Source organism: Oryctolagus cuniculus, chromosome 18, assembly GCF_051225735.1.
Source record: "Oryctolagus cuniculus isolate XC-2025 breed Fujian yellow rabbit chromosome 18, ASM5122573v1, whole genome shotgun sequence".
In the NCBI taxonomy this organism is placed as follows: domain Eukaryota; kingdom Metazoa; phylum Chordata; class Mammalia; order Lagomorpha; family Leporidae; genus Oryctolagus; species Oryctolagus cuniculus.
In genome coordinates, this window is record NC_142884.1 from 3,471,602 (window position 1) to 3,499,475 (window position 27,874).

The following is a 27,874-nucleotide window of genomic DNA, read 5'->3' on the forward strand; positions in this document are numbered from 1 at the left end:
TCATGCCTTGTTTTCAATCAGATACTTTTTCGCTTTTGTTGTTGTTGCTAAGAGTATCTTAAATCCCCCCCGAACCCTGCAGAGGGTCACACGTCTCCCCTCAGAGGCCTCTCTTCCTCTTCTGGGGTGGTGGTGGTTGGCACAGGTGTGCTAGGAGGCCAGGCCACCTCTGCCAGTCTCTTCACAGCCTCACTCAGCTGCCCCAGGCCTTGGGCGGCCTCTCCCAGCTGAGTCAGTCCCAGCCACAGGGTCTGGCGCTCCTGCCGGTCCTGCTCCAGGACCTGGGTCAGCCTCTGCAGCTGGCCACTCACGTCCCTCACAGCAGCCACCAGCTCCACTAGGGCAGGCGGCTCACAAGCCATGACCCTCATGGGTGGTGCTGGGGCCACACATGGGCCAAGGGGACCTGGGCTCTGACCAGGAGTTGGCTGGAGGGTGTGGTGGTCAGGGGGAAGTTGGCCTGAGGGAAGGGCCGTGGAGGAGAGGTGGAGGTATGGGGTCACGGTGGAGTCGGAGGTGGAGCGTGGGCTCTGGGTGGCTGCAGGGGGTGCTGTGAAGTCCTCAGTGGACACTGGGTCCATGCTTGGACTGGAATCTGAGGCTGAAGAGGGCTCTACCTGAGAGGTGGGAGCATCAAGGGCAGGTGCTTTGACAGTCTGCTGGGGATATGGGCTGGGCATCGCCGTGGGTGCCGGGGTGAGAGAAGGAAGTTCTGTCCCCAAGGAGGCTGGAAGGGACTTGGTGGTGACGACAGGGGCTGAGGTAGGATCGGGAGTCATGGTGGATTGGAGGGTCCTGCTGAGTTGAAGGGTGGTGGTGGGGTGAGCAGTTGTGTTGGGGGCAGGGGTGGTGGCAGGTTGAACAGTGGTTGTGGGTTGAACAGTGGTTGTGGGTTGAGAGGTGGTGGTTGGTTGAACAGTGGTTGTGTATTGAATAGTGGTTGTTGGTTGAACAGTGGTTGTGGGTTGAGGGGTGGTGGTTGGTTGAACAGTGGTTGTGTGTTGAATAATGGTTGTGGGCTGAGGGGTGGTTGTGGGTTGAACAATGGTAGTGGGTTGAGGGGTGGTTGTGGGTTGAGGGGTGGTTGTGGGTTGAACAGCTGTTGTGGGTTGAACAGTGGTTGTGGGTTGAACAGCTGTTGTGGGTTGAACAGCTGTTGTCGGTTGAGGGGTGGTTGTGGGATGAATAGCGGTTGTGGGTTGAGGGGTGCTGGGGAGATGAGTGGCAGTGGTAGGGTGAGGGCTAGTGCTGGGGCCAGGGGTGGTGGCTGTGGTGGTTGTGGGGTGAGGGCGTGTGGCGGCGCCTGTGGGTCCGGAAAGCTCTGGGACTGTTCCAGGGTACGCAGTTGTGTCCAAGTCTGGAGTGGTCTCAGGTTCTGGGGTCAGCTCTGAGGTAGGGGAAAGGCTGGTCACCTCCGAAGCTGCCGAGGGGCCAGCGGTCAGCTCTTCTGGCGGGGTGGGCGAGAGCCCCCTGTCCGGCTGTGGAGCTGCGCTGGGGGCAGGGGTCGTCAAGGCCCAGTCGGGACCCATCCAGGAGGCTGGCTCCGTGGTGGGCGGCAGGGTGTTAGGGTCGGAGGTCGCCTCGGCAGTTGGAGCTGGGTCCGGGATGACCTGTGGCCCTGAGTCAGCGGTCAGCGGGGCGCCAGGGGTGCCCGGCGAGGCGGAGGGAGCTGGGGACTGCGTGGGCCGCAGCAGCCGGCGCTCGGGGCCCGCTTTCCTCAGGGAACCTGGAGGAGGAGGAGGAGGAGCAGACAGAGGTCCCGCTGAGGTCGGCTCGCCCCGCCCACACGGACAGGCCCCGCCCCCCGGGCCTGCCAATGGAAGGCGCAGGGCCTCGTGACGTCAGGGGTCGCCGGCAGACTTCGCCCGGCCCTAGCGCCCCTCCTCCCCGCTGCGTCTGCAGCGCCACCTGGCGTCCGCTGCTGCGGGAAATGTGCGGGGGGGTGGGGCAGGAGTGCAACCCTGCTCGTCAAAATACGAGTTTCTATGCAGGATTTCAGCAATCAAAACCAAAGCGAGAGGTCCGCGATGAACCAAAAGCCAAAACGTCAACCTAAGGCAGAATTGGGCGGGCAGCTGAGGGCAGGATTTTCCCGTTTCCTTGCGATTCTGATATTTAGTTCATTGTGGACTTTTTTTTTTGCATTAATTTTGATTTTTAAAAAAACTGACATGCCTGCATTTGTATGTCACCTTCGGCAGCTCGGGGCCCAGAGGACCCTCGCCCTCTTCCTGGCCTGGCTTCTCCAAGTGGATCTCGCCCCTTCACAGACGAGGGCAATCACGCCAAGAGGCCCGGACCCCAGTGGCCTGCACCCAGAGTGACCGGACACCACCGTCTCCATGACGGCCACTGGCCACGTGCGGCTACCAGCCGGCGAGACGTGGCACGTGCAGACCGGGAGCTGGGCTTTCCCGAACATGGATCCGTGGGGAGCTGTCACCTGTGTTAGCTGAAGCACGGGGGCCCGCTCAGCGCTGGAGACCCCCACTCGAGCCTGTGGGGTCTCTGAGGCACACCCCTTTCCTGGCTGCCGGCTGCAGGGTTGGAGAGGTGGGTGAGTCAAGGGGTCGGCCTCACGCCGGAGCCAAACCCCAGTCCCGGCAGGTGCCTGCACCGCCTGCTTCTCCCTCACCCAGACGCCGGCCGTGCACGGCTGAGGCGCCCCCTTGGGGAGCGCAGGCCTGTGCAAAGCTCCGGACGGCACTCTGGCGACACCGGTGCCTTGGCGCCCCGGGCCTGTGACCGGGCACGGTCGTGTGCGTGGACAGGACAGGATGAGCGCAGGGCACGCCCGACACCGCTGCGCGGCTCGGTCATTCTTTCCTCCGTCTCCACCAGGTGAGACGCGGCAGTGGCTCGGACGCCGGGCTGGCAGCCGGCATGGTCGTGTGCGTAGACAGGACAGGATGAGCTCGGACGCCGGGCTGGGAGCGGCCTCCCGGCTTTCAGACTTAAGCACAAAGCCCCACGGACCGCCCCCCGCAGGATGTCGCGGTCACACGGTCCCTCCGGCTTCCCTTCCGTTCAGATGCTCTTCCTCCAGGCCGCACCCTCCCTGCTCGCTCCCACGGGCTCCGCCGGCGAGCCTGACACCCGTCCTTAGAGACGGCGTTTTAGACGCTGCGTGCCAGGGCTTCTGCACTTGCGCTTCTAACTTCTGCGAACGCCATTCGGCTGGAACCCCCTGTGCCCTCCGCGTTCTCGCTCCCTGCTCTGCTGTGCGCACCCTGGTCACGCAGAGCCCCGTGCCTGTCTCCCGCCCATTCCCCCCACGGCGTGCGCGCCCCTCGCCTCCAGCTGTGACCTCCGGCAGCCTAGGTAAGCGCCCCTCGCCTCCAGCAGCACCGCACGGGGCCTCAGCTGTGACCTCCCGTGGCCTGGGTAAGCGCCCCTCGCCTCCAGCAGCACCGCACGGGGCCTCAGCTGTGACCTCCCGCGGCCTGGGTAAGCGCCCCTCGCCTCCAGCAGCACCGCACGGGGCCCCAGCTGTGACCTCCCGCGGCCTGGGTAAGCGCCCCTCGCCTCCAGCAGCACCGCACGGGGCCCCAGCTGTGACCTCCCGCGGCCTGGGTAAGCGCCCCTCGCCTCCAGCAGCACCGCACGGGGCCCCAGCTGTGACCTCCCGCAGCCTGGGTAAGCGCCCCTCGCCTCCAGCAGCACCGCACGGGGCCTCAGCTGTGACCTCCCGCGGCCTGGGTAAGCGCCCCTCGCCTCCAGCAGCACCGCACGGGGCCTCAGCTGTGACCCGCAGCCTGGGTAAGCGCCCCTCGCCTCCAGCAGCACCGCACGGGGCCTCAGCTGTGACCTCCGGCGGCCTGGGTAAGCGCCCCTCGCCTCCAGCAGCACCCACGGGGCCTCAGCTGTGACCTCCCGCGGCCTGGGTAAGCGCCCCTCGCCTCCAGCAGCACCCACGGGGTCTCAGCTGTGACCTCCCGCGGCCTGGGTAAGCGCCCCTCGCCTCCAGCAGCACCCACGGGGCCTCAGCTGTGACCTCCCGCGGCCTGGGTAAGCGCCCCTCGCCTCCAGCAGCACCGCACGGGGCCTCAGCTGTGACCTCCCGCGGCCTGGGTAAGCGCCCCTCGCCTCCAGCAGCACCGCACGGGGCCTCAGCTGTGACCTCCCGCGGCCTGGGTAAGCGCCCCTCGCCTCCAGCAGCACCGCACGGGGCCTCAGCTGTGACCTCCCGCGGCCTGGGTAAGCGCCCCTCGCCTCCAGCAGCACCGCACGGGGCCTCAGCTGTGACCTCCCGCGGCCTGGGTAAGACTCGCTCCGGGACGTGCGCGTAGGGGCAGGGTTGCGGCTCACCGCGTAAAGCACGCTGAACCTCCATGAAGAAAATGCTGCCCACCTCTGCCGTCCCGCCACAGCCTCCCCCGTCCCTGCTGCTACCCAGCTCCCTCCTTCCTCGTCCTTCGCATTTCCTGATCCTTGGTGGCCGTGAGCACGTCCACATAGACGTGGCCACGTGGGCTCCCCTCTCCACGTGACATCTGTTTGCATCTTTTGCTGGTTCTCCTTTGGGGTTTCCGGCCGCCCTCTCTGACCTGCAGGGTCGCGCCAGGCTGGACGACCCTTGGCTGTGCGCTGTCACCTGCTTGCCCCCCACTGGATGCCAAGGGGCAGCCTGCGTCCACCACAGCCCCCAGATGCCTCCACGTTGCAGACAAGAACCCCTCGCTTGAGGACACATTTCTGCGGGATCTTTGGTGACCGTGGGGGAAGTTCGGAGTCCACCCCTCTGCCCCACAGCGTGTCCCCCAGGCCCTCGCCCCAGCCAGCGCCTCACCTGTGTCCCCACGGGCCCTGGGAGCTGCAGAGGGATGGCCTGGGCTCCTGGTGGTGCTGGTGGTAAGAACGGGTCCAGGTTTGCCTGTGGTGGGGGTCCCCTTGGCCAGACCCCTTCCCAAAGGTGTGTCCCTTGTCCAAGACGGGTAACCATCCGGGTCGCCTGGAGAGACATGGGGTAGGGGGTGCTGTCTCCAGTTTCCCTTTGGGCGGAGACTCCGCCAGGCCCCGCCCAGCCCTGACATCACGGGACCATCACGCGGGCTCCTGACACCAGAAACCGGCTAAGGTACTTCACCAAGTGAGAGCATTTGTTACTTCAGTCCCTCGGGCTTCGTTGTCCCTTGGGAAAACGTTTCCATAACACCCTTCTTATGACACCTTTCCCTGGGCTTGGTTTGGTTTTTTGGTTTTTTGGCCACGACACTTGGATAGTCTGTACAGCATGTAAGTGCATCACACGTAACACGCACAAGTATAAATGCCATTCCATTTAGGGAGAATGGAAAGATAACTGTCTAGCTAAGTTCATCAAAAATACCTATTTCAGGGCTGGCCCTGTGGCGCAGTGGGTCAAGCCACCGCCTGTGATGCCGGCATCCCACGTGAGTGCCAGCTCCAGCCCCGGCTGCTCCACCTCCCACCCAGCTCCCTGCTAATGCTCCGGGAAGGCAGCAGAAGACGGCCCGAGTACCTGAGCCCCTGCCACAGGCACGGAAGACCCAGGTCCCCGGCTTCTGCCTGGCCCAGCCCTGGTCGTTGCGGCCATTTGGGGAGTGAACCCGCAGATGGAACCGCTCTCCCGGTCTCTCCCAGTCTCTCTGTAACTCTGCCTTTCAAATACATAATTTTTAACCCTTAACAAGAGCTTCCCGGAGATACAATTTGCACACTGAGCAGCTCACTAACTGTAGTGTGTGACTCGGTGGGCTTTGGCACACGGCGCCATTCTGGGCAGCGTAGGACCATGGGTATGGTGCCGGCCCCATGAGACGCCATTGCCCGTGTTGGCCTGTGTGAGTATACTATGACACGAGTATAACACAGAACTTCTCAGCACACACCTGTGGCCAGGTGACACGTGTGACCAAGTCAAGGCTGGCATCACTCTGACGAGAAACCCCCACACCTGTCACCATGTGACCTCGTGTGCCCATGCCCACCTCAGAGGCTGTGGTGTGAAGTCCATGGCCCCACACCTGTCACCCCGTGACCTCGTGTGCCCGTGCCCACCTCAGAGGCTGTGGTGTGAAGTCCATGGCCCCACACCTGTCACCCCGTGACCTCATGTGCCCGTGCCCACCTCAGAGACCACAACATGAAGTCCACGGCCCCATACCTGTCACCCCGTGACCTCATGTGCCCGTGCCCACCTCAGAGACCACAGCATGAAGTCCACGGCCGCACACCTGTCACCCCGTGACCTCGTGTGCCCATGCCCACCTCAGAGACCACGGCCGCACACCTGTCACCCCGTGACCTCGTGTGCCCGTGCCCACCTCAGAGGCTGTGGTGTGAAGTCCACAGCCCCACACCTGTCACCCCATGACCTCGTGTGCCCATTCCCACCTCAGAGGCTGCGGTGTGAAGTCCACGCCCCACACCTGTCACCCCGTGACCTCGTGTGTCCGTGCCCACCTCAGAGGCTGTGGTGTGAAGTCCACGCCCCACACCTGTCACCCCGTGACCTCGTGTGCCCGTGCCCACCTCAGAGGCTGTGGTGTGAAGTCCACATCCCACACTTGTCACCCCGTGACCTCGTGTGCCCGTGCCCACCTCAGAGGCTGTGGTGTGAAGTCCACGCCCCACACCTGTCACCCCGTGACCTCGTGTGTCCGTGCCCACCTCAGAGACCACAGCGTGAAGTCCACGCCCCACACCTGTCACCCCGTGACCTCGTGTGCCCGTGCCCACCTCAGAGGCTGCGGTGTGAAGTCCACGGCCACATCTTCTTAAGCCGGGCCCTGCACGCCTCTCCTGCACCGTGCCTTGCTCGCGTGGCCCTGACCTTGCAGGGGTCACTCTTCAGGCTGCTGAGCCCTTGCCCGTGTGGGTCCCCTCCTCACAAGGAATTCCTTTCTCGTCATTTCTGCCCACGTGAGCTGGCCCCTCCCACTGCACACACAAAGTCGGGTGGCAGGAAGTGTCGGCCCCCTTCACCTCTATGGCTAAGGGTCCTAACAGCAGAAATCCCGGCTCTGAGACCAGTTAACCCGTTAGCTGCTGGAAGAGTGAGCTGTCGTGCCCTCCCGCGCTCGGGGCTTCAGACATGTCAGCTGGGCCTTCCTTCTCTGAACCCTCTTAATTACAACCTGTGTGCCTTCAGAGATCCAGCCAGACGGCCCTCACCAGTAACCAACTGAAAAGCCATCAGTGGTATGCCTAATTTAAAAGTTAAAAACAAAGTGAGGGGCCAGCACTGTGGCACAGTGGGCTAATGCCCTGGCCTGAAGCGCTGGCATCCTATATGGGCGCCGGTTCGAGACCCGGCTGCTCCACTTCCCATCCAGCTCTCTGCTGTGGCCTGGGAAAGCAGTGGAAGATGGCCCAGGTCCTCAGGCCCTGCACCCGTGTGGGAGACCCGGAGGAAGCTCCTGGCTCCTGGCTTCAGATCGGTGCAGCTCTGGCTGTTGTGGCCATCTGGGGAGTGAAAGAGTGAGGGCCAAGTATGTGCCAAGAATTGTGCCTCCCATTACTCAAAAATAAACAAAAAGGGGGAAATGTGGTGGAATGAGAAGGCCATGCCAAGATGGCTACTGGCAACCGAGTGTCAGTTACTCAGGAATGGCTTCGAAACCCACCTGGCAACGGAGCCTGCCTGGCAACAGGGTGTGATTGGTTGGCTTCGGAAACTGCCTGGCAGCAGGCTGTGATTGGTTAGGGCATAGACCGCCCCTTGACCAGATTGGCTGCCTTGGCTCTATAAGCTGCTGTAGCCACTGAAATAAACGAGTCTGCAGGCTGCTCCCCTCCGGCCTGCTTTCGCCCGGCTCCCGGGGTCTGTGTGGTGACTCCGCGCCTCTTGCCCCACCACACTCCTCCTCCCAGAACAAATCCACGGCAACATCCCGACAAGGTAACACCAGACAGGTAAATTACAGCCCCGAGCCGGGACAATAAATCCCACGAGTCGGCCGGGACTTCCTTCTTTTCCCTTGACCTTGGGCCTCCACAAATATTCCAGCTGGCAAGGACTGCAGAACGCCACCGCCCGGCCGGTTCCCCAGCTGTTTCTGGTCGTGACTCTGCTCTGGGCCCGGCCCCTGTGGACGCTGCCCCCGCCCCTCTGCCTCCTCAAACCCAGGGCCGGCCCGGATTCCCGAGCAGGCGCCCCGCTCTCCTCCGCGCTGTGTGTGCCGGGGCCACAGCAACCCAGCCTCGTGGCCCTCCCGGATTCCCGAGCAGGCGCCCCGGCGAGCAGCAGTACCTGCTGCTTTAGACCCTACGGCCAGAGACCTCTGACAGCAGATGCAGAACCACCAGGACCTCACCAAACTGAGCAGAACTCAGGGTCACGTAAGAGACCCGGCCACCACCGGTTCTCTGCCCGAGAACCCCCACTGCAGTATCTTGGCCAACTGTGGTAAACCCAGATCAGGAACGAAAGAAGGGGCTGGCACAGCGGCATAGTGGGTTAGGCCACCGTGTGCGACGCCAGCATCCCATATGCGCACAAGTTCCAGTTCCAGCGCTCCACTCCCATCCAGCTCTCTGCTGTGGCCTGAGATATCAGCAGAAGATGGCCCAAGCGCTGGGCCCCTGCACCCGCATGGGACACTCGGATGGAGTTCCAGTCTCCTGGCTTCAGACTGGCCCAGCCCCAGCCACTGTGGCCATTTGGGGAGTGAATCAACAAATGGAAGATCTCTCTCTCTCTGTCTCTGTGTGTGTGTGTGTATAACTCTTTCAAATAAATAAATAAATCTTAAAAAAAGAAAGAAAGAAAGAAAGAGGTGAAAGAAAAATAAAAAACAGCAAGAGGCTCATGTTTCACTGTAACACCGCCCGGCCTGAATGCAAGCCCCCGCCCACCCACGGCCTCACTTCAGGGTCATTCTCCACTCAGATCTGTTTTGTGAGAGGGAGGGGGTGGGGAGGCCCCGGGAGCCCCGCCCGCCCACGGCCTCACTGTGGGGCCATTCTCCACTCAGATCCGTTTTGTGAGGGGGAGGACGTGGGGAGGCCCTGGGAGCCAGCGTTTCTTCCCTCCAGCAGGACCCTGACCCGAGCAGGCAGTTTGGGCCACGGCCCGTCTCTCTCAACAGGAGCCTGATGTGCCTGCACAGAGCCCCTCCCATCTCTCCTCCACTCCCAGCCCACCTCCCTCCTCCCCAGGCTCCACCCCAGCCACATCCCAGCAACTGTGCACCCCCACCCCTGCATGGGATACCCAGCGGCGCGGAGCCAGAGCCTGAAGAGCCCCCCCACCCTGAGAGCGGCTCCCCGAGGGGCGGGGACACTGCGGAGTCCTTACGTAAGGAACAGCTTGGGCGGGTCTCGAAGGACCTGGGGGACTTCGTAGAGGAGCCTGCTCAAGGGGCTGACTCGATCCGGCTCAGCAAGACCCGGGGGCCCTGCCGCCTGCACGTCCCGCAGCGGAAGACGGGCAGAGGGAGGGCACCCAGGCCAGATCTCAGGTGGGACGGCTCGCCCACTGCCCACTGCGGATCCTGATGGGAGCGTTCAGAGGGGCATCCGGGGGGCGGGGGGGGGGGTCCCCTCAGGACCTGCCTGCTGGGGACAAAGAGCTGTGCAGTGAGCGGTGAACGGAGAGCAACCAGGGAGGCACGCAGGGCCCTCTCCCGGCGTCACTGGCTGAGGCCATCGGGAAACGCACTCTCACCTGCGCCGCTTCTGGAGCTTTCCATCTGCAAAGCCAAGGACTCACTGCTCGCTAAGCCATACGGGGGAGACCCGAGGCTGCCCCCGGCTTCCCCCAGCTTCCCGTGGTGCGGACCGCCCAGGGCAGTGCCCCCTGTGGAGCCACTGGGTGAGCCGCGGAGACCCAAGGCTTCCCCCCAGCTTCCCCGTGGTGCAGAACACCCAGGGCAGTGCCCCCGGGGAGCCACTGGGTGAGCTGGGGAGACCCGAGGCTTCCCCCAGCTTCTCCTCGTGGGGGCCACTGGGTGAGCCGGGGAGACCCGAGGCTTCCCCCAGCTTCTCCTCGTGGGGGCCACTGGGGGAGCCGGGGAGACCCGTTCATCCAGATGGACAGAAGCACGGGAGCCAGTCCCCTCCTCCTCCGACCCTCACCGAGGAAGAGGCTCACTGGTTCTAAGACGCGTCCTTGTCCGGTTCTCTAACACGGCCTGGGACAGAGGGAAACCCAAAGGCGGAGGATACGGGGCCTGTCCCAACCAGACCCCGACGCCACCTCACGCTCTCGTCAGACAACACCCAGCCGGCCCGAGGCCAGACGGGGCCGCAACCCAGGGTCTCAGAGGTCCTCCAGTGTGTGCCCCGAAGGCACTGTCTGCCCCAGCCAGGAGCCAGAAACTCCACCCGGGTCTCCCACGTGGGTGGCAGGGGCCCAGCACTCGGGCCACACTGCTGCCCCGAAGGCACGTTAGCGGGAGCCGGGTGAGGAGCAGAGCGGCCAGGACTCGGTGCTGGACGTGGGAAGCTGGTGTCACAGGCTTAACCCACCGCACCACAGCGTCGCCCCGGCGTCAACCGTGAAGACATCGGGCTCTGCTGCTGGGCTACGAGGGCCGACCCACAGCACTCGCCAGGCCTTACACCCGGCCCTGCTGCCCGAGCAGACGGTAGGCCGCTGATGCCTCCTGCACAGAGACGCGCAGTGGGAAACACAAGCCCAGTGCGGGTGGCAGCAGCCACGCACGGAGGGGCCAGCAGGCAGGACGCCGCAGTTCGCCCACCGCCCCAAAGGCTGACCGTCCTGCCCTCACACAGGCCCTCAGCTGGGGGAGGGACAGAGGCTACACACACAGACCCCAGACAGGCTCCCCCCACCGTCTCCCGGGACCACCGGCCACCTGGGAGGAAAAGGGCCGACCGAGCACGGTCCCCCAGTTAAACGCCACCAGGAGGTGCCCAGGCGAACGGCGGACCCTCACTGGCGGGACACCAGGAGGGGACGCTCAGACCATTAACAGAAGCAACCTGTCAGACAGCGGCCGCACTCGGGGGGCCTCCTGTCAGCCCCCAACTCCCCTGAGACGACGTGGGGGCAGATGAGCAGGGGCAGGTGCACATGGGCGAGACCCTCCTGTGGTCAGCCGGTTCTTACAGAGTGCCCTCTGCTGGTACCGACACCGTGCCTGCGCGAGGGACCGCGCCGTGTGCAGGAACGGCCTCCCAGGGTTGCCCGAGAAGCCACAGGGGCGTGAACGGCTTCAGAGCCAGCCAGGCCGACGGCCGGTCCTGCCTGAACCCCGACTCACCCAGGAGCAGGGCAGCAAGTAGGTGCGTGCAGGCGCCCTCTGCTGGAGGCCGGGGGCACTGCTCGGCTCCCACAGGAAAGCCAACGGTTCTGCTAGGAGACGTCCCCCGGGGCGTGCGTAGTGGGACAACAGGTTAGGCTGCCGCCTGCGACGCCGGCGTCCCACAGCAGAGCTCCAGTTCCAGCCCCCGCTGCTCGGCTTCCTAGCCAGCTCCCTGCTAATGCGCCTGGGAAAACAGAACACGGCCCAAGTGGGCCCCTGCCACCCACATGGGAGACCCGGATGGAGCGCCAGGCTTCTGGGTTCGGCGTGGCCTAGCACCAGCTGTTGACGCCTCCTGGGGAGTGAGCCAGCGGGTGCAAAGTCTCTATCTCTGTGTCTCTCCCTCTCTCCCCACCCCGCCCCCACGCCACTCTGCCTTGCAAGTAAATAAAATTAAAACATAAAGACATTAACCAGGCCTGCCACGTGTCCTCAGCAACCACAGGAGGAGTAGAGAGGGTAAGGGAGGTGTTCCCGTCGACCCCAGGGAAACGAGGCCCAGGAACCCGTGAGAGCTGGGGGAGCCCGTTCCAGGGGCCTCCTGAGAGGGACCCTGCTGAGGCCACGCGCACCCCAGCCCGCAGCGCAGCGCTGGGCGGAAGGCCTGTTCTGACCGCCGCCCCGCTACCAGCCTGAGCCAGGAACCACGGAACGTGGGAGGAACGCACCACCTGCCACGGGCCCCCTTACACACCACGCCCACCCAGGAGACCCCGCCCACCCAGGAGACCCCGCCCCACCACCCAGGAGACCCCGCCCCACCTAACCAGAGACCCCACCCCACCCAGGAGACCCCGCCCACCCAACAAGACCCCTGCCTCGCCCACCCAGGAGACCCCGCCCCACCTAACCAGAGACCCCACCCCGCCCCACCCACCCAGGAGGCCCCGCCCCACCTAACCAGGAGACCCCGCCCCGCCCAGGAGACCCCGTGGTGCTCAAGCCTGGAAGGGCACCTGCAACAGGACCGGCAGGGACCCGGCAGCGCCGCCGGGCACGCCTGCTGCTGCAGGGACATCCAGCGGGGCGCGGACCCGCGCAGCCTCCCAGGGACCAGCGGGGGAGGCCTCCCGGCTGAGCCAGCAGAGAGGCGGGCGACGCCCACTTGTGCTGACGGCTCCCATCTGCCTGCATCCAAAGCCCTACTGCTTAGTGTTTCCTTAAAAATTCACCCAGAGCCCGGCGCCGCGGCTCACTAGGCTAATCCTCCGCCTGCGGCGCCGGCACACCGGGTTCTAGTCCCGGTCAGGGCGGCCGATTCTGTCCTAGTCGCTCCTCTTCCAGGCCAGCTCTCTGCTGTGGCCCGGGAGTGCAGTGGAGGATGGCCCAGGTGCTTGGGCCCTGCACCCCACGGGAGACCAGGAGAAGTACCTGGCTCCTGCCTTCGGATTGGTGCAGCGCGCTGGCTGCAGCGGCCATTGGTGGGTGGTGAACCAACGGAAGGAAGACCTTTCTCCCTGTCTCTCTCTGTCTAACTCTGCCTGTCAAAAAAAAAAAAAAATTCACCCAGGGGCCGGCGCTGTGGCGGGGCAGGTTAAGCCTTTGCCTTCCATGCTGCGTCCCATATGGGCATTTTTTTTTTTTTTTTTTGAGTTTGGAAGGCTCTTTAATAGCAAGCGTATGGTAATTACATGGTTGGGTGAGACTTTCTCTCTGGGGGAGGGGGCACGTCCCAGCTGCTCTTCTGACCCAGCCCTCTGCTGTGGCCTGGGAAAGCAGTGAAGATGCCCAAGTCCCGGGGCCCCTGCACCCACATGGGGGACCTGGAGGAGGCTCCTGGCTCCGGCCTGGCCCAGCTCTGATCGTTGCGGCCACTTAGGAGTGAACCAGTGGATGGAAGACCTCTCTCTCTGTCTCTCCCTCTCTCTGTCTCCAACTCTGCCTTTCAAATAAATCAATAACCTCTTTTTTAAAAACTTGTGCATAAAATCTTCACTCTGGGTTCCCAGGCGGCAGTCTCTCTGCTCTGGGGCGCACAGAATGGACATGAACCGCAGCCACAGCAGGGAGCCTGACTGAGTGCTGACCACGGCCACCCCAGCTCCAGGGCTCGGCCTCAGCCACACGCAGCTGAGCCAGACCTTGACCTCACCAGGGATGATGCCACGGGGCAGCCGGTGACCCGTCCCGGCAACCCTCCGGGAGCCCACTGCACCGTGTCCCTGTGGCTGGCGTCCCTCCGGGAGCCCACTGCACCGTGTCCCTGTGGCTGGCGTCCCTCCGGGAGCCCACTGCACCGTGTCCCTGTGGCTGGCGTCCCTCCGGGAGCCCACTGCACCGTGTCCCTGTGGCTGGCGTCCCTCCGGGAGCCCACTGCACCGTGTCCCCGCGGCTGGCGTCCCTCCGGGAGCCCACTGCACCGTGTCCCCGTGGCTGGCGTCCCTCCGGGAGCCCACTGCACCGTTTCCCCGCGGCTGGCGTCCCTCCGGGAGCCCACTGCACTGTGTCCCCGTGGCTGGCGTCCCTCCGGGAGCCCACTGCACCGTGTCCCCGTGGCTGGCGTCCCTCCGGGAGCCCACTGCACCGTGTCCCCGCAGCTGGTGTCCCTCCAGGAGCCCACTGCACTGTGTCCTCGTGGCTGGCATCCCTCCGGGAGCCCACTGCACCATGTCCCTGTGGCTGGCGTCCCTCCGGGAGCCCACTGCACTGTGTCCTCGCGGCTGGCGACCCTGTCTCAGCGTCCCTCCGGGAGCCCACTGCACTGTGTCCTCGCGGCTGGCGACCCTGTCTCAGCGTCCCTCCGGGAGCCCACTGCACCGTGTCCCTGTGGCTGGCGTCCCTCCAGGAGCCCACTGCACCGTGTCCCCGCGGCTGGTGACCCCATCCCAGCGACCCTCCGGGAGCCCACTGCACTGTGTCCCTGTCCCAGCGTCCTTCTGGGAACCCACTGCACCGTGTCCCCGCGGCTCACGTTCAGCCCGGTGCCCTGTTCTCTCTGCACCAGTTTCCGCCGCACCTTGCACCGCCTGCCCCCTCAAGCAGGGAGCTCACAGTGAGGCCCAGCCCTAGACTGCTGGGAGGGGCTCAGCCATCACGCCCACGCACACCCACGGGTGCCCTGGGGCGCCTGGGCGTCGGCCACGGGACTGTCCCTTGGTTTTCCCGCCAACGCCCGGCTGACGGGGCCTCCTGAGGCCCGACGGGGCAGGAATCCCCAGGATCTGGGGTTGGGGGGGGCTGCCGTGCTGCTCTGCGCTCGGCGGGACTTCCCACCAGGGGGAGCCCCGCGCAGGGGTCAGTGCCGACTGCGAAGCTGGGCTCCAAACGGCATCTTCCCACCAAACGTCGGCGGGCCCGGGGCAGCTGCCGGCGAGGCCCGTCCCTGGGGAGGCTTTGCTCCCGGAGGGGCGCGGGTGGTCCTCCCCTCCCGCCCCCACACCCCGACCCCCGCCTGCTGCTGAATGAGGAGCTGTCAACATCTCTGGCGCAGAGAACCAGAGGTGAGGAACCAGGACCGCACCACACGGGCGCCGGCTGCTAACCCCAGGGCTCGGCTGCGTCCCGCCTCCCGCAGGCCCCCGCCGGCTGCCTGCCCGTCCAGTCCCTCTCGAGGACACGCCCCTCTGCTGCCGGGGGCGTGGCTGCCCGGCTTCCCAGACTCCTCCCGAGCGCGAGCCACGCCCAGGCCGGGGGGGGGGGGCTGCAGTGCTCCCACGTGCAGCGCGTCTCCCGGGGTACGGAGTGGGTGGGCCTCACAGCCCTGCGGCTGGTCTATGGGGAGGGGGCGCAGGGGAAGCAGCTTATTTGCCACGGGCGACCAAACTGGAGCCGCAGAGCCCAAGACTTCCCCAAGGCCGCGCAGCCCAGAGCAGCGCCAGCCGTTGGGAACGGGTGCCCCTGGTCCGGGACGGGGCCTCCTGGGCCGGCGTGGTGACTCGAAAGCTGAAGCTGCCACTCGTGGCTCCGGCGTCCCACACAGGCGCCTGTCCGAGCCCCGGCTGCTCCACTTCCGATCCAGCTCCCTGCTAGTGCACCTGGGAAAGCGGGCGGCAGAGGACGCCCGAGTGCTTGGCCCCTGCACCCACGTGGGAGACCCGGAGGAAGCTCCAGGCTCCTGGCTTTGGCCTGGCCCAGTCGTGGCCCTGGCCATTGCAGCCATTTGGGGAGTGAACCAGCGGGTGGAGGACCTCTCCCTCTCCCTCTCCCCCTCTCTCTCCCTCCCTCCCTCCCTCTCCCTCTCTCTCCCCCTCCCTCTCCCTCTCTCCCTGTCCCTCTCCCCCCTCCCTCTCCCTCCCTCTCCCTCTCTCCCTCCCTCCCTCTCTCTTTCCCTCTCTCTCCCTCTCTCCCTCCCTCTCTCTTTCTCCCTCTCTCCCTGTCCCTCTCTCCCTCTCCCTCTCTCTCCTCTCCCTCCCTCTCTAACTCTGCCCTTCAATAAACAAACAAACAGCCCTGTCTCCCTCTGGGTACAGCTCCCCCAGTCTCCATCCTGCCCTGGGGGCTCTCACTCATCCTTCCAGAAGGTTCACACCCCCAGGAGACCCCCCTCCGTCAGCACAAGGCGCCCCCTGCCCCAGACTCCAGCGCTGAGTGTGTCCTCCCCAGGCTCTGGGGCTCCGCCGTCTGCCCCCCAGCCCTCCCTCCGCCTCCGCCTCCGCCCGCCCTCCGCCCCCGCCTCCTCTACGTGATGGCGATAAGGAAGATCTCCAGGTTTCGTGGACAGGAAGGGGGAAGCCACGTGAGGCGCTCAGAATGGTGCCCAGCACGTGGGGTGTGCTCTGTGGCGACGGCGGTGACCCATCCCGAGGTCACCCTGGGTCTCCTGTCTCTGCACTGCCTGGCGCAGCACGACCACCGGGGACACCCACACACACCAGCACCCTCCCTGCCGGCTGTGCCTGGAGCTCTGTCACGTGCGGCCCCGTGGGCCCGTCCTCATCCGCTCCACAGCTCCAAATCCACCCGGCCGCTAGGTCCGGAGCCCAGGCGCTCCCTGCGCCCCTGCCACCATCGCACCCGTCTGACCCCAGAATGCAGCTCGAAGACACCCGCGTCGGTCACCATCCCCGCTACCACACCGAGGCTGCCGCTGCTTCTCCCTGGCCTCGCCCCTACCGTCCACTGGCCGCCTCGTCCTCGGCCGTCGCCCCCCGCTGTCGCTCCCTGCCAGCCCCGCGGACCCCAAGCAGGCTGAGCAGGCTCCCGCCTCCGCGGGCACTCGTCAGCCGGCCACGCAGCTCTTCGCTGAGACGGCACGCGTCTCCCCCAGCTCCCGCTCCCCACGCCTGCCCCACGGACATCTGTGTCTCCAGGGCCCACAGTCCAGAAAGCCCCGGAGGCCGCCGCGATCGGTGGAAACCCGAGCTCCGCACGCTCGCGTCCCACCTCCCGCACTCTCTCCCGGCTCACGACGCGTCTCGCTCGCCCACTCCACGGACACGCACACAGCTTCCACGTTCTGTCACGCTGTGCAGACACGCGAGCAAGCTGTGGCGGACACGACGCCATCTACCAGACGTGTCTGCGCCCAGCCCCCAGAGCCTGCCCCATGTCAGCTACCCAGGCAACGGGGACCCTGCAGGCGTGATGGGGGGCGTACCCAAATCGGGTGCACGTTCCGGAAGCCAGACGACTTCTCACAGCTGCAGCAAGGCAGCCAGATGGAAGACAGAGAGAGGGTCAGGGAGAGGCCACGTTGCTGGCTTTGAAGACGGAGGACGGGGCCGCGAGCCAAGGAATGCAGGCGGCCTCCGGAGGCTGCAAAGGGCCGGGAGATGGGCTCTCCCCGCCAGCTTCCCGGAGAACGGCGCTCCCCAGCCCTGACAGTCGTGCAGCGACAGCAGCCCACGCACAGGACACAGCAGAGATGGACCACGCCAGGCCCTGGTCTCTGGAGAATTCCCTCCTCCCTCCTGCGGGCAGAGTAATCCCATCTCCTCCCTGGAGTCTCCCTTGACTTCTCCCCACGGCGATTCATCGCTCCAGCCCTGGGGTCCTTCAGCCGAGGGTCCTGGGCCCCCCTACTCTTCCCGCCAAACGCAGGCGAGCCACGGGGCCTGCACCACGGGCGGCCGGAGCCAAGCGGCTCCCCCGCACCGACGACCCTGGCGCTCGCCCCCAGGCTCACGGCGGCGCGGACTCACGCCCGCCCTCCCCCGCTGCCTATCTGCGTGGCGGCTCCGGGCGGAACTGCGCATCTGCTTGGGCTCACGCCTCCGTTTCCGCGTCCTGGGAGGGTCCCCGGGCGGACCCTCGGTGGCTGCGGGTGCCCGGCGCTTAGCCGTGCCGGCCACAAGGGGGCGCTACGTGACAGGGAGGCGGCGCGGCCTGGGAGCCCCTCTCCTCAGAGATCTGGGCTCCGCCTCCCGAGGAGCCCCAACTCACAGCTTGCCCCCCATCCCTACCCCCACCCCCAGGGCCCCGCAACTTCGACCCCCGTCAGCTCCTAGGACCGTGGGCGCCGGGCCGCACCGGCCGGCCAATAAGGAGACAGAGAGCCTGTGACGTCACGAGGCGCTAGGCAGAGGACCGGCTGCCTCTTCTGCGCAGGCGCACACGGCACCCCCAGAAAAGGGCGGGAAAGGACGAGGGCCGGCGGGCCTCTCAAAGGGGGACGGGCAGAGGGGCACAGGGCGGCCGAGGCAGCAGGCAGGGAGAGGGTGAAATGGAGACAGGCAGAGAGGAAGCAGGAATGGTGCCGCTGGAGGCAGGGCGCGAGGGAAACCCGAGCCAGCTCGCCCGGGAGCGGCCAACGTTCTAGAAAATTCCCCAGGGAGGGGCTGCGGGGGCGGCCCCTGCCCGTCGCCGCCCTCACCTGTGTCCGGACGGCGCCTCGAGGTCGCGGGGGGCGCTGCGGTGCGCCGCGGGGTGGCCCAGGAGGACGTGCGGCCCGGCACGCCTGCCGTGGGGGTGCCCTGGGCCAGCTCGGTTCCCGACGGGGGGTCCCAAGTCCAGGGCGGATACTCCTCGTCCTCCGTGTAGCCTGCGGGGAGACGGGGCGGCGGTCGGCCCTGCTGTTCGCGGGGTGGGGGCGCCGCCCGCCCTCCCGGCCGCCCGGCCGCGGCCCCGGTACCCGTGCACGTGAGCCCCACGTCTTCCTCGTGGTCACAGTTGTGCTTGCCCCACGGCCCCGCGGGGCAGTCGCTCAGCGAGGTCTCGCGCCCCAGGCAGCCCACGTCGTCCAGCCAGATGGGCCCCGTCCCGGGGCCGTAGTGCGTTTTGCCCACGCGGGGCCGGACCTTTCCACAGCCCAGCTCCCAGCAGGCCACAGTGGCGTCGCGCAGGTCCCAGTTGTCGTCACACACCGTCCCCCAGCGCCCCGCGTGCCACACCTCCAGCCGCCCGGCGCACCTGTTGGGCCCGTCGGCCAGACGAACCCGGAAGGGCCCTGTGGGCGGAGCCCGGTCACGTGGGAGGCGTGGCCTCCGCCCTCCCGCGCCTGCCCCGCCCCGCCCCGCCCGCCGCTCACCTGGTGCCCCGGTGGTGCTGGCCGCCGTCGTGGCCGGAGCTGCGGCTTCGGCTGAGCCTGGAGACCCTTGAGCTGGGGTCTGGGCGGACGGCCGCAGGGAGGCCTGAGCAGTGGCAGTCGTGGTGCGGGTGGGCCCTCGGCGGGGCGCCTCGGTGGTCCGGGAGGTCAGCTCCAGCGGGCTCTGGGTGCCCAGCGCCCTGGAGTGCTTCGTGGTGGGCACCGGGGGAGGGGGCGTGGTTGGCCTCTTTGTGGCTTTGGTCCCCCACTTCTTAGTGCTCTTGGGCATTTTTGCCGGGGCCTTCGTGGTGGTCTTCTCCAGGACGCTGGGGGTCCGAGGCGGAGAGGGCTGGGTGACCGGCTCTCCCGGGAGCCAGGCATCCTGGTCTCTGCCCAGCCCCGGGACCCAGCTCCAGCTGAAGGGGTCTGAGACAGTGTCCAGGCCAGCCGTCCCTGCGAGGCGGGTGGGAAGGGAAGGAGAGACACGACTGTGTGGTCACCTGCCCAGGCCCCCCTCTCCGGCCAAGTTCCGGTGCAGTCGCCCACGCATGCAGGTCACGGGCAGCTACTGGACGCCCGCCGGAAGCCACACACTGTGGCAGGCAGGAGCCCACAGCACCCCGCTCACTTGGTGTTTACAGCCTGGACGCCACAGCATCTTCACCCCTCACCTGTCCCCCTGCTCCATCTCTCTGGCCTCTGTAGAATCTCGCTAGTGCCCTGCCAGTCCTCACCAGGTGTGGACAGGCCACCCCTGGCTCCAGACATCTGTGTGGCTCCCACGACCCTCAGGAAGACGGAGGAGGGGAGGGGCCTAAGAGGACTCCACCCTCTTAGGTCTCCCGGATATGCACAGGGGAGGATTAGCCGCGCCCACAGAAAGGATCGGCCCTTGTCCTGCTCCCTTGGAGTGTCTTCCCCGATGTGCCCGGGAGCTTGTCCTAACAGTGTGACGATGGACAGCCCCATCCACGTGACCGACCGCGGTGGACACCAGGGCTCAGCAGGGCTCCCCCCCCCCGGCTGGCCAGACGCCGCGTGGGCTGTCGCCTGTCCATGCTGTGAGAGTTAAGTCCCCTCTGCCGAGAGAGGGCAGCTGGCCTCCCCTCTGGGCTGGCTGGAATCGGTGTGCTGTCCCCGTAATGCCCGTACCCCACTGTGAGTGCCTAGGGGATTACTGAACCCCAGGAAGCTCCTGGGGGCCTCCCCGGCTTTTTGCAGCACGTCCCAGGGGTCGGCAGCCACGGTCAGGGTCAGGCCAGCGCTTTCCTCCACGAGCCGGAAGCGCCTCGGAGGCTGTTCTGGGAGCCCAGCACCGAGCTCAGCGCCGGGCAGCTACGACCCGGCCACGGCAAAGCCGGTGAACGTGTGAACAAACAAGCGCACTGCGGCTCTGTCCTGGCCCGGTGCCCCGTCGCTCCCTCTCCGCCCAGGGAGGACAAGGCGCCCCCTCTGCGGGACTTCTCTGATTCCTGGAAAGCAGGGGGTCAGCGGGAGGAAGCAGCCTCTCAGGCAGGAATCCTAGCTCCACGCTTAGCCTGAGCGCCGGGGGAAGGGCTTCACCGCTCTGCGCCTCAGCTACGTCAGCACCCCCAGCCTAGACTTAGCCTGTGGACTGAGTGTGGTCCCGTGGGTGCGAACACCCCGCACAGGAGGCTCTGGGTCACTGTTGGTGCCAGCGACAGCCCTCCCTCCCTCCCCCTGCACATGCCACAGGTGCGTCCTCACCACACAGTGTCAGTGTCGGTGCCAGCGACGGCCCTCCCTCCCTCCCTCCCCCTGCACGTGCCACAGGTGCGTCCTCACCACACAGTGTCAGTGTCAGTGCCAGCGACGGCCCTCACTCCCTCCCCCTGCACGTGCCACAGGTGCGTCCTCACCACACGTGCCACAGGTGTGTCTTCACCACACAATGTTGGTGCCAGTGACGGCCCTCCCTGCCTCCCCCTGCACGTGCTGCAGGGCGTCCTCCCCATAAACTGTCAGTGCCAGCGACGGCCCTCACTCCCTCCCCCTGCACGTGCCACAGGTGCGTCCTCACCACACGTGCCACAGGTGTGTCTTCACCACACAATGTTGGTGCCAGTGACGGCCCTCCCTGCCTCCCCCTGCACGTGCTGCAGGGCGTCCTCCCCATAAACTGTCAGTGCCAGTGACGGCCCTCACTCCCTCCCCCTGCACATGCCACAGGTGCGTCCTCACCACACGTGCCACAGGTGTGTCTTCACCACACAATGTTGGTGCCAGTGACGGCCCTCCCTGCATCCCCCTGCACGTGCTGCAGGGCGTCCTCACCACACACTGTCAGTGCCAGCGACGGTCCTCACTCCCTCCCCCTGCACGTGCTCCAGGGCGTCCTCACCACACAGTGTCAGTGCCAGCGACGGCCCTCCCTGCCTCCCCCTGCACGTGCTGCAGGGCATCCTCACCACACAGTGTTGGTGCCAGTGACGGCCCTCACTCCCTCCCCCTGCACGTGCTGCAGGGCGTCCTCACCACACAGTGTTGGTGCCAGCGACGGCCCTCCCTGCCTCCCCCTGCACGTGCTGCAGGGCATCCTCACCACACAGTGTCAGTGACAGCGATGGTCCTCACTCCCTCCCCCTGCACGTGCCACAGGTGTGTCCTCAACACACAGTGTTGGTGCCAGCGACGGCCCTCCCTGCCTCCCCCTGCACGTGCTGCGGGGCGTCCTCACCGGAACAGGTGACCCCGACGTCCTCGTTGTGAGCACAGTTGTGTTTCCCCCAGGGAGCAGCAGGACAGTCGGCCAGCGACGCCTCCGTCCCCACGCAGTTCACGTCATCCAGCCAGATGGGGCCCGAGCCCCAGCCAAAGCGGCCAGCAGCGGGATCCGGCTGCCGAGGCCCGCCGCAGCCGAGCTCCCGGCAGACCACAGCCGAGTCGCGCAGGTCCCAGCTGTCATCACACACCGTGCCCCAGCGCCCGTCATGCCACACCTCCAGCCGGCCGGAGCACCTGCTGGGCCCGGCCACCAGGCGCAGCTGGGGAGATCCTGGGGTAGAAAAGACAAAGAATCAGATGCGGGGAGGCTCTTCACCCTCCCGCCCCCTCCCGCCCCTGTCCATCCAGGCTGCAGACATTTCCTACGCCCGCCCTCTGCATGGGGCAGGGGCGGAGTCAGCACGGAGCCAGGTCAGAGGTTCCTCGGGAAGCCAAACGTAAAGTTATACACGACATGGAAGGCCCACCGCTAGGACGGAACAGACACGGAACAGGTGCTTGGACGTGAACGCCCGCGTCAGTGTCACGCCCGGGAGCCAAGGGGACCAAACAGCCTAAATTCCCATCGCCGGATGCGTGGCTGAACAAACGGGGTGACCGGTCCCGGCAATGACTGCGTGGCTATGATCCCCAAAGCGCGGGCGATGGAAACCAAAAGAAACAAGCGAGGATACACCGAACTAAACACCTGCACACGCATAGGCAAAATCACGAGAGAGTGACCGACAGAGTGGGAGAGCATGTGCATACGTCTCAAATATCTGATAAGAGGCATGACAGAATATGTGAGGAACTCCCACAGCTCAGTAGTAAACGACAGGAAGTCATGAACCATCAGGGAGTGCAGGGGCCGGCGCTGTGCCGGCATCCCATATGGGCGCCGGTTCTAGTCCTGGCTGCTCCTCTTCCGTTCCAGCTCTCTGCTGTGCCCTGGGAAAGCAGTGGAGGATGGCCCAAGTGCTTGGGCCCTGCACCCGCATGGGAGACCAGGAGGAAGCACCTGGCTGCTGGCTCCAGATTGGCACAGCTCCGGCCGTTGCGGCCAAGTGGGGAGTGAACCAGCAGATGGAAGACCTCTCTCTCTGTCTCGCTCTCGCTCTGCCATTCACATATATAAAGCTAAATAAACATTTAAAAGGAGGTAGGAAATCTTGTCAGTTCTGACAACGTGGATTAAGCTTGAGGACATTATGCTAAGTGAAATAAACCAGACCCGGGCAGACAAGCGCTGCGTGACTCCACCTACACGAAGAATCTAAAACAGCCGGATACACGCAGCCGGAGTGGGGGATGGCGTCCGGGGCTCGGGGGAGGGAGGACCGGGAGGGTGGCATTTACCGGGTGCAGTTTCTGGAGACGGGTGGTGGTGCCGGCTGCACAACGATGTGAATGGATTTAATGTGGCCAAAGTGGTTAAAATGGTAAGTTCTGTGTCATGACCCATGCTGGGGCGTCCCCACATGGCCCTGCGTGGCGTGCCCGCCTCCTCCTGAGAACTTCGAGTCACAAACCCCCTTCAATAAACACATTTAAAAACAACAGCCATCGCTGGCCTAGTCCTGTCAAAGCCCAGGAAGGAAGCAGGCCGGACCGCCTAAACCAGTGGCTAAGACACTGGAGGCTCACGGAAGGCAGGCTCTCAGCCTCCCTGCCGGGAACACCCACAAAATTGGCAAGCTGCAATCCGTCACACAGAGGCAGGGACCCTGGATTTTGAGGCTCCTTCTGAGGGGCGGGGGTGCCCCTTGGGACAGCCTCAGAGCCGCAGGTGGACACGGAAGCGGACGTGGACCTGGCTGTCCGGGGGAGCGGCGAGCGACTCACCGGCCTCCGGGCCCGGCTCCCGAGGGCCGACTGGAGCGGATGGAGGAGGTGACACGCCGGCCGTCAGCGGGGCCTGGCTTGCTGTGGTGGCCAGGGGCCTGGGGGCTGCCTCCCTGGCTGCTGAGCTGTTGCTGTCCACTGCGGGGGCCGTGGGGGGCACGTAGCCGAGGGGCATACCTGGGGCAAGGGGAGAGGGGATCAGCTCCTACCCCGACTCCCAGTGCTGCTTTGCCCCCATGGCTCCCCAGAGCCCCCGACACACACACACACACACACACACACACACACGGCCCTTCCTCCCGAGATTTTGGTCTGGAACCGGGGAAGAGGGCGTGACTGGGGAGCAGGGGTGAGGGGAGAGGGCAGAGGGTGGGGATGACCGCGGTGACTTGCAGAGAGACCGGCTTGGGCAGCGAAGGCTGCAACAGGCCAGCACTGTTTTCCCACCTGGGGCCGGAGCACTCCGTCCTGGGGGCTTCCCGGGCCCCGAAGTCTGCTGGGCAGCAGCCCCGGGCCCTGCCCACGAGGCACCAGTAGCTCCTCCCTGGTGACCCTCCCAGATGTCACCAGACGGTGCCAGTGCCGGTGTGGCTGAGACCCGCCGACGTGGGGCCATCGTGTGGGGGCTCAGGGTGGAAGCTTGGAGAGGGCACGGGCGCAGAAGGACAAGACCCCCCCACCCCACTGCCACGCCCCCTCACCGTCACACACAGCCCCCGCGTCCTCACGATGGTGACAGTCATGCTGGCCCCAGGGCCGCGCTGGGCAGAATCGCAACGCCGTCTCGTTTCCCCGACACCTAAGGTCGTCCAGGATGATGGGGCCAGCGCCCTCCCCGAAGAAGGCGCCCCCGGGGGCAGCCAGCGCCCCCCCGCAGCCCAGCTCCCGGCAGGCCACGGCGGCGTCACGCAGGTCCCAGGCGTCGTCACACACCGTGCCCCAGCGCCCGCTGTGCAACACTTCTAGGCGGCCGGCGCAGCCGTGGGGGCCGTCGGCCAGGCGCAGCCTGGGAGCCGGGCCTGGATGGGGGCACAGAGAGACAGGTGAGCTGCGCGCAGGAATCCACAGCCGGGGGCTGGGTCCCGGGCAGGGGCACAGCCCCCTGCCCCCATCCCAGAGGCCACAGGGAAACAGGTCCTCCACCTGCAGGCTGCAGAGGAGCGGGAGCTGGGAGGTGGGAAGTCACTGGCCGGCCCCGCGTGCCTGTGGGGGACGGCCCTGCGCAACAGTCCCCAAGCTGTGACAACCACAGGTGGGAGGGGGAGACCCCCTCTGAGCGCCCCCGTGGGCAAACTCTAACCCCAGGGCGCATTCTTGCTCTTCTGGGAAAACCTCCCCTCTACTCTGAACCTCGGCTTACCCCGAGCGAGCTCCCCTCGGAAGTCCTCGCTTCCGCCCCGGCCGGCCTTCCACACTGCCCACCCACCCACCTGGCCCCCGCAGCAAGCGTCTGCAGCCTGCTCCCCCTCCGACCACTGGGTGCACAGCCCATCCCCCACCCCCGTGTGCCACTCTGCTCGGCTCTGGGTGTGGGGCTCACAGAGCCCCTTGTAGGAGCCTCGGTTTCCCCATCTGGGAAGGGAGAGGGGCCCGAGTCCATGTCGTGGGGCCCCCAGGAGGCTCGGGAGGACGGGGACACGGTGCCTGCCCGCCGTCCGCTTGGCACAAGGCAAGCTGGGGCCATGTAGACCTGCAGCAACTGGGGCAGTAGGCCAGCCTCGCGGCTCCTGCAGCCTAAGGAGCCCAGGAGCAGGAGGCCTGCCTGGGCTTCCGGTGCAGGACGTATGTGGAAGGAAGGAGGAATGGGAAGGGAAGGGGGGAGGGCAGGCAGGTGCACCCCGGGGCTCTCCTGGGAGGCCCCATCCCAGGTCCCAGAGGAACAGGGAGGGCAGGAGCCCCCGGCAGGAAGCAGAGCCCTGCTCCGGCATCACGGCCCCCAGGTCACTCCTCCCCCTCCGCCTCAGCTCCCTGCCTCCTCGCCCTGGGGGAACCCCTGAGGAGGGCACTCCTAGCCTTACGGCTCCATCCGGAACGCTGGCAGAGCCCTGGCCCTGCAGCGGAGCCCCGGCTCCGGCCCCAGCACCTTTCCCCGGGGGCCCTGACTGCAGGTGGGGGAGGGGCCAGCCTCACCTACCCGTGCACACCAGCCCGGCGTCCTCACTGTGGTCACAGTTGCTCCGGCCCCAGGGGCTCCGGGGACAGTCCCGTAGGGTCTGCTCTCCTCCTCCACACCCCACGTCGTCCATCCACACGGGCCCCGCGCCCGGCCCGAACCTGGCGCCCCCGGGGGCGGCCAGCGCGGCCCCGCAGCCCAGCTCCCGGCAGGCCACGGCGGCGTCGCGCAGGTCCCACCCGTCGTCACACACGGTGCCCCAGCGCCCGCCGTGCAACACCTCCAGGCGGCCGGCGCAGCCGTGGGGGCCTGAGACCAGGCGCAGCCGCTCTGGAGGGGGGCACGGGTGGGAGGGAGGGGCCGTGAGGGGTCTGACCACAGCTCAGGAGAAGCAGTCAGCCCTCTCCTGGGAAACCGAGGCCCGGAGCGGGCACTGGTCTGAGGTCCGCCTTCCCCCCGGCCCCTTCGGGGGAAATAGCCACCATCTTTGAGGCAGGATCCCTGATAGGACAGGCATCAGGGACGGCAAGAAGAGGGGAGACCAGGCTGGCCCCTGAGTCCCAGGGAGGGGCGGCTCCGAGGCGGGGCCCCGCGCGGTGGACCTGGGCTCTCACAGTGTGCAGGTCATGTCTGCAGGGCACCCACCTTGTCGGGGGGCCCCAGCCGTCAGCGAAGGGGCCCTGGTGGACTTGACCTGCTTGGGTGGCCGGGGGCTCTTCTTCCGGGGGCTTCCGGCCAGGCGGGGGGCTGGGAGGGGAGACAGCAGGAGGTCAGGGGCAGGGCTGCCGCCCGTCCCCCCACACAGGACCAGGAGCCCCCTCTCAAGGGCCACAGTGCCAGAGGACGCCCTGGGCCAGGAGAGCCATCCTGGGGACCTGTGCGTCCCCTCCCCCACAGCTGAAGCAGGAGGTGGAGCCGGGGCGGGGGTCCTCCGGGCGCACCATGAGTCACAGGGGGCTCCTCGGAGCTGGGGCTCAGCTCCCCAGGCAGCCCCAGCCAGGGGTCCCCATCCGGGGGGGGAGCTGATTCGTCCCTTGAATCGGCCACGCGCTGACCTGCAGGAGAGAGGTTGAGAGGAGGGTGGCCGGGGCGGAGGGCTCATGGGGGTCCCCGGGGAGATGGGCAGGGGCTGAAATACGGGGTGGGGGGTCTGGGGCTCAGGAGCGGTTTAAGTTGGGGGTCCCAGATGGAGGGCGAGACCTGGCTCTGGAGGGGACCGGGGGCTGGGAGCCTCCGGCGGTTGCTCGCTCACCTGCACAGACGAGGCCCGCGTCCTCCTCGTGGCTGCAGATGTGGGCCTTCCAGCCGCGGTGGGGGCAGAGGCCCAGGTGTCCCTCGCCGCCGCGGCAGGCCAGCTCGCTGAGCCACACGGGGCCTGCGCCCTCCCCGAAGAAGGCGCCCCCAGGGGCGGCCAGCGCGGCCCCGCAGCCCAGCTCCCGGCAGGCCACGGCGGCGTCGCGCAGGTCCCACCCGTCGTCACACACGGTGCCCCAGCGCCCGCTGTGCCGGACCTCCAGGCGGCCGGCGCAGCCGTGGGGGCCGTCGGCCAGGCGCAGCCGCTCTGGTTGGGGGGCAGAGGAGAGGCTGTGACCATCCCTGAGGTCTGGGGTCAGAGTGATGGTAGGGGGTGCAGGCTGTCCTGTGGGGTGCGGTCGGGGGGCCGGGGCCAGACTTTGGGGTGCCCAGTGGTGCTGGTCATGGTGGAACGGGGGTACCCCCAGCAGGAGCGGGAGGCCAGGCCTGGACCCGGGGAGGCGTGGAGCTGCGGGGGGAGTGTCTGGGACTTACCAATGGCCCGAACCCCAAGCAGCACCACTGCAAGAGGTGGGGGGACAGCGTGAGAGGCAGGCCCCGGGGGTCCCGCCTCATCCCGAATACCCCGAAACACACACACACGCACACTCACTCTCGGAGCAGCCACGCCTCTGACCCAGAAACCCACGCTGGGAGCTGGGAGCCAGAGCCCGGGCAGAGGGCCACCAAGCCTGAGACGGGTGGGGCTCGGACGCCTGGCCTGGGGCCAGGGCTGGGCACCTGGGGCTCTGCTTGGCCAAAGGTCAGATGGCCCGTGACCTCCACAGGACTAGGGCTTGGGCCAGGCCCCTTCTGTTCTCAGGAGGCTGAGTCCCCGAGGGGCCGGGCAGGGCAGCCAGTGGCCAGGCTATCTGGAGGCACCAAGGACTGGGTTCCCGGAAGCCCCAGTCCCTAAACTGGACGTGCTAAGGGGTCAGAGGTGGGGGCCCGGATCCCCTGAGTCCCCAGGGGAAGGGTCACTCACCGAGGAGGCAGGCCAGGACCCTCATGTTTGCAGAGTCCGGGGGAGGGGATGGGGCGACAGGGGAAGGAGGGCAGGAGAGGGGAGCAGGCGGCAGCCAAGCGAGGGCGGAGGCGAGGGAGGGAGCGCCGGCCGGAGGCGCCCGGACCCGTGGAGGAGCAGGCAGGGGCCCAAGGCTCCACCAGGAGGAAGAGAGGCTGCAGGGAGGCGGCAGGGGACCGGAGGGCGGGAGGGGGCTGGCGAGCGGCTCCGGCATGGGGAGGAGGGGGGTGGCGGGCGGG

At 66.6% G+C, this 27,874-nt stretch overlaps 3 protein-coding genes across 7 annotated transcripts in view; 1 reads left to right on the top strand and 2 right to left on the bottom strand.

Moving 5' to 3' along the window:
* Window positions 1-27,874, bottom strand: part of ZNF865 (zinc finger protein 865) — a 162,996-nt gene that overhangs the window by 81,103 nt on the left and 54,019 nt on the right. The gene's annotated exons all lie outside the window — the stretch shown is intronic.
* SSC5D (scavenger receptor cysteine rich family member with 5 domains) lies at window positions 8-27,864 on the bottom strand. 2 transcript variants are annotated; one of them, XM_070063625.2, is made up of 14 exons: window positions 27,597-27,864; window positions 27,107-27,133; window positions 26,571-26,879; window positions 26,260-26,373; window positions 25,964-26,065; window positions 25,340-25,648; window positions 23,907-24,224; window positions 23,206-23,382; window positions 21,335-21,652; window positions 18,640-19,089; window positions 18,244-18,558; window positions 17,986-18,153; window positions 4,790-4,951; window positions 8-1,726 (listed from the first exon to the last, which is right to left on the bottom strand). In XM_070063625.2, the coding sequence occupies exons 1-14, from the start codon at window positions 27,847-27,849 to the stop codon at window positions 87-89; spliced, it is 4,662 nt and encodes a 1,553-aa protein (XP_069919726.2). In that variant the 5' UTR covers window positions 27,850-27,864; the 3' UTR covers window positions 8-86. The 2 variants fall into 2 exon arrangements, with proteins under 2 accessions (XP_069919726.2, XP_089175745.1); XM_089319619.1 differs by having other exon boundaries at window positions 18,244-19,089.
* On the top strand, window positions 1,741-5,650 carry LOC138846816 (uncharacterized). 4 transcript variants are annotated; one of them, XM_089319633.1, is made up of 4 exons: window positions 1,741-4,260; window positions 4,565-4,851; window positions 4,931-5,089; window positions 5,339-5,650. In XM_089319633.1, the coding sequence occupies exon 1, from the start codon at window positions 2,778-2,780 to the stop codon at window positions 3,867-3,869; it is 1,092 nt and encodes a 363-aa protein (XP_089175759.1). In that variant the 5' UTR covers window positions 1,741-2,777; the 3' UTR covers window positions 3,870-4,260; window positions 4,565-4,851; window positions 4,931-5,089; window positions 5,339-5,650. The 4 variants fall into 4 exon arrangements, with proteins under 4 accessions (XP_089175759.1, XP_089175760.1, XP_089175757.1 ...); XM_089319634.1 differs by having other exon boundaries at window positions 4,931-5,077; XM_089319631.1 differs by having other exon boundaries at window positions 1,741-5,089.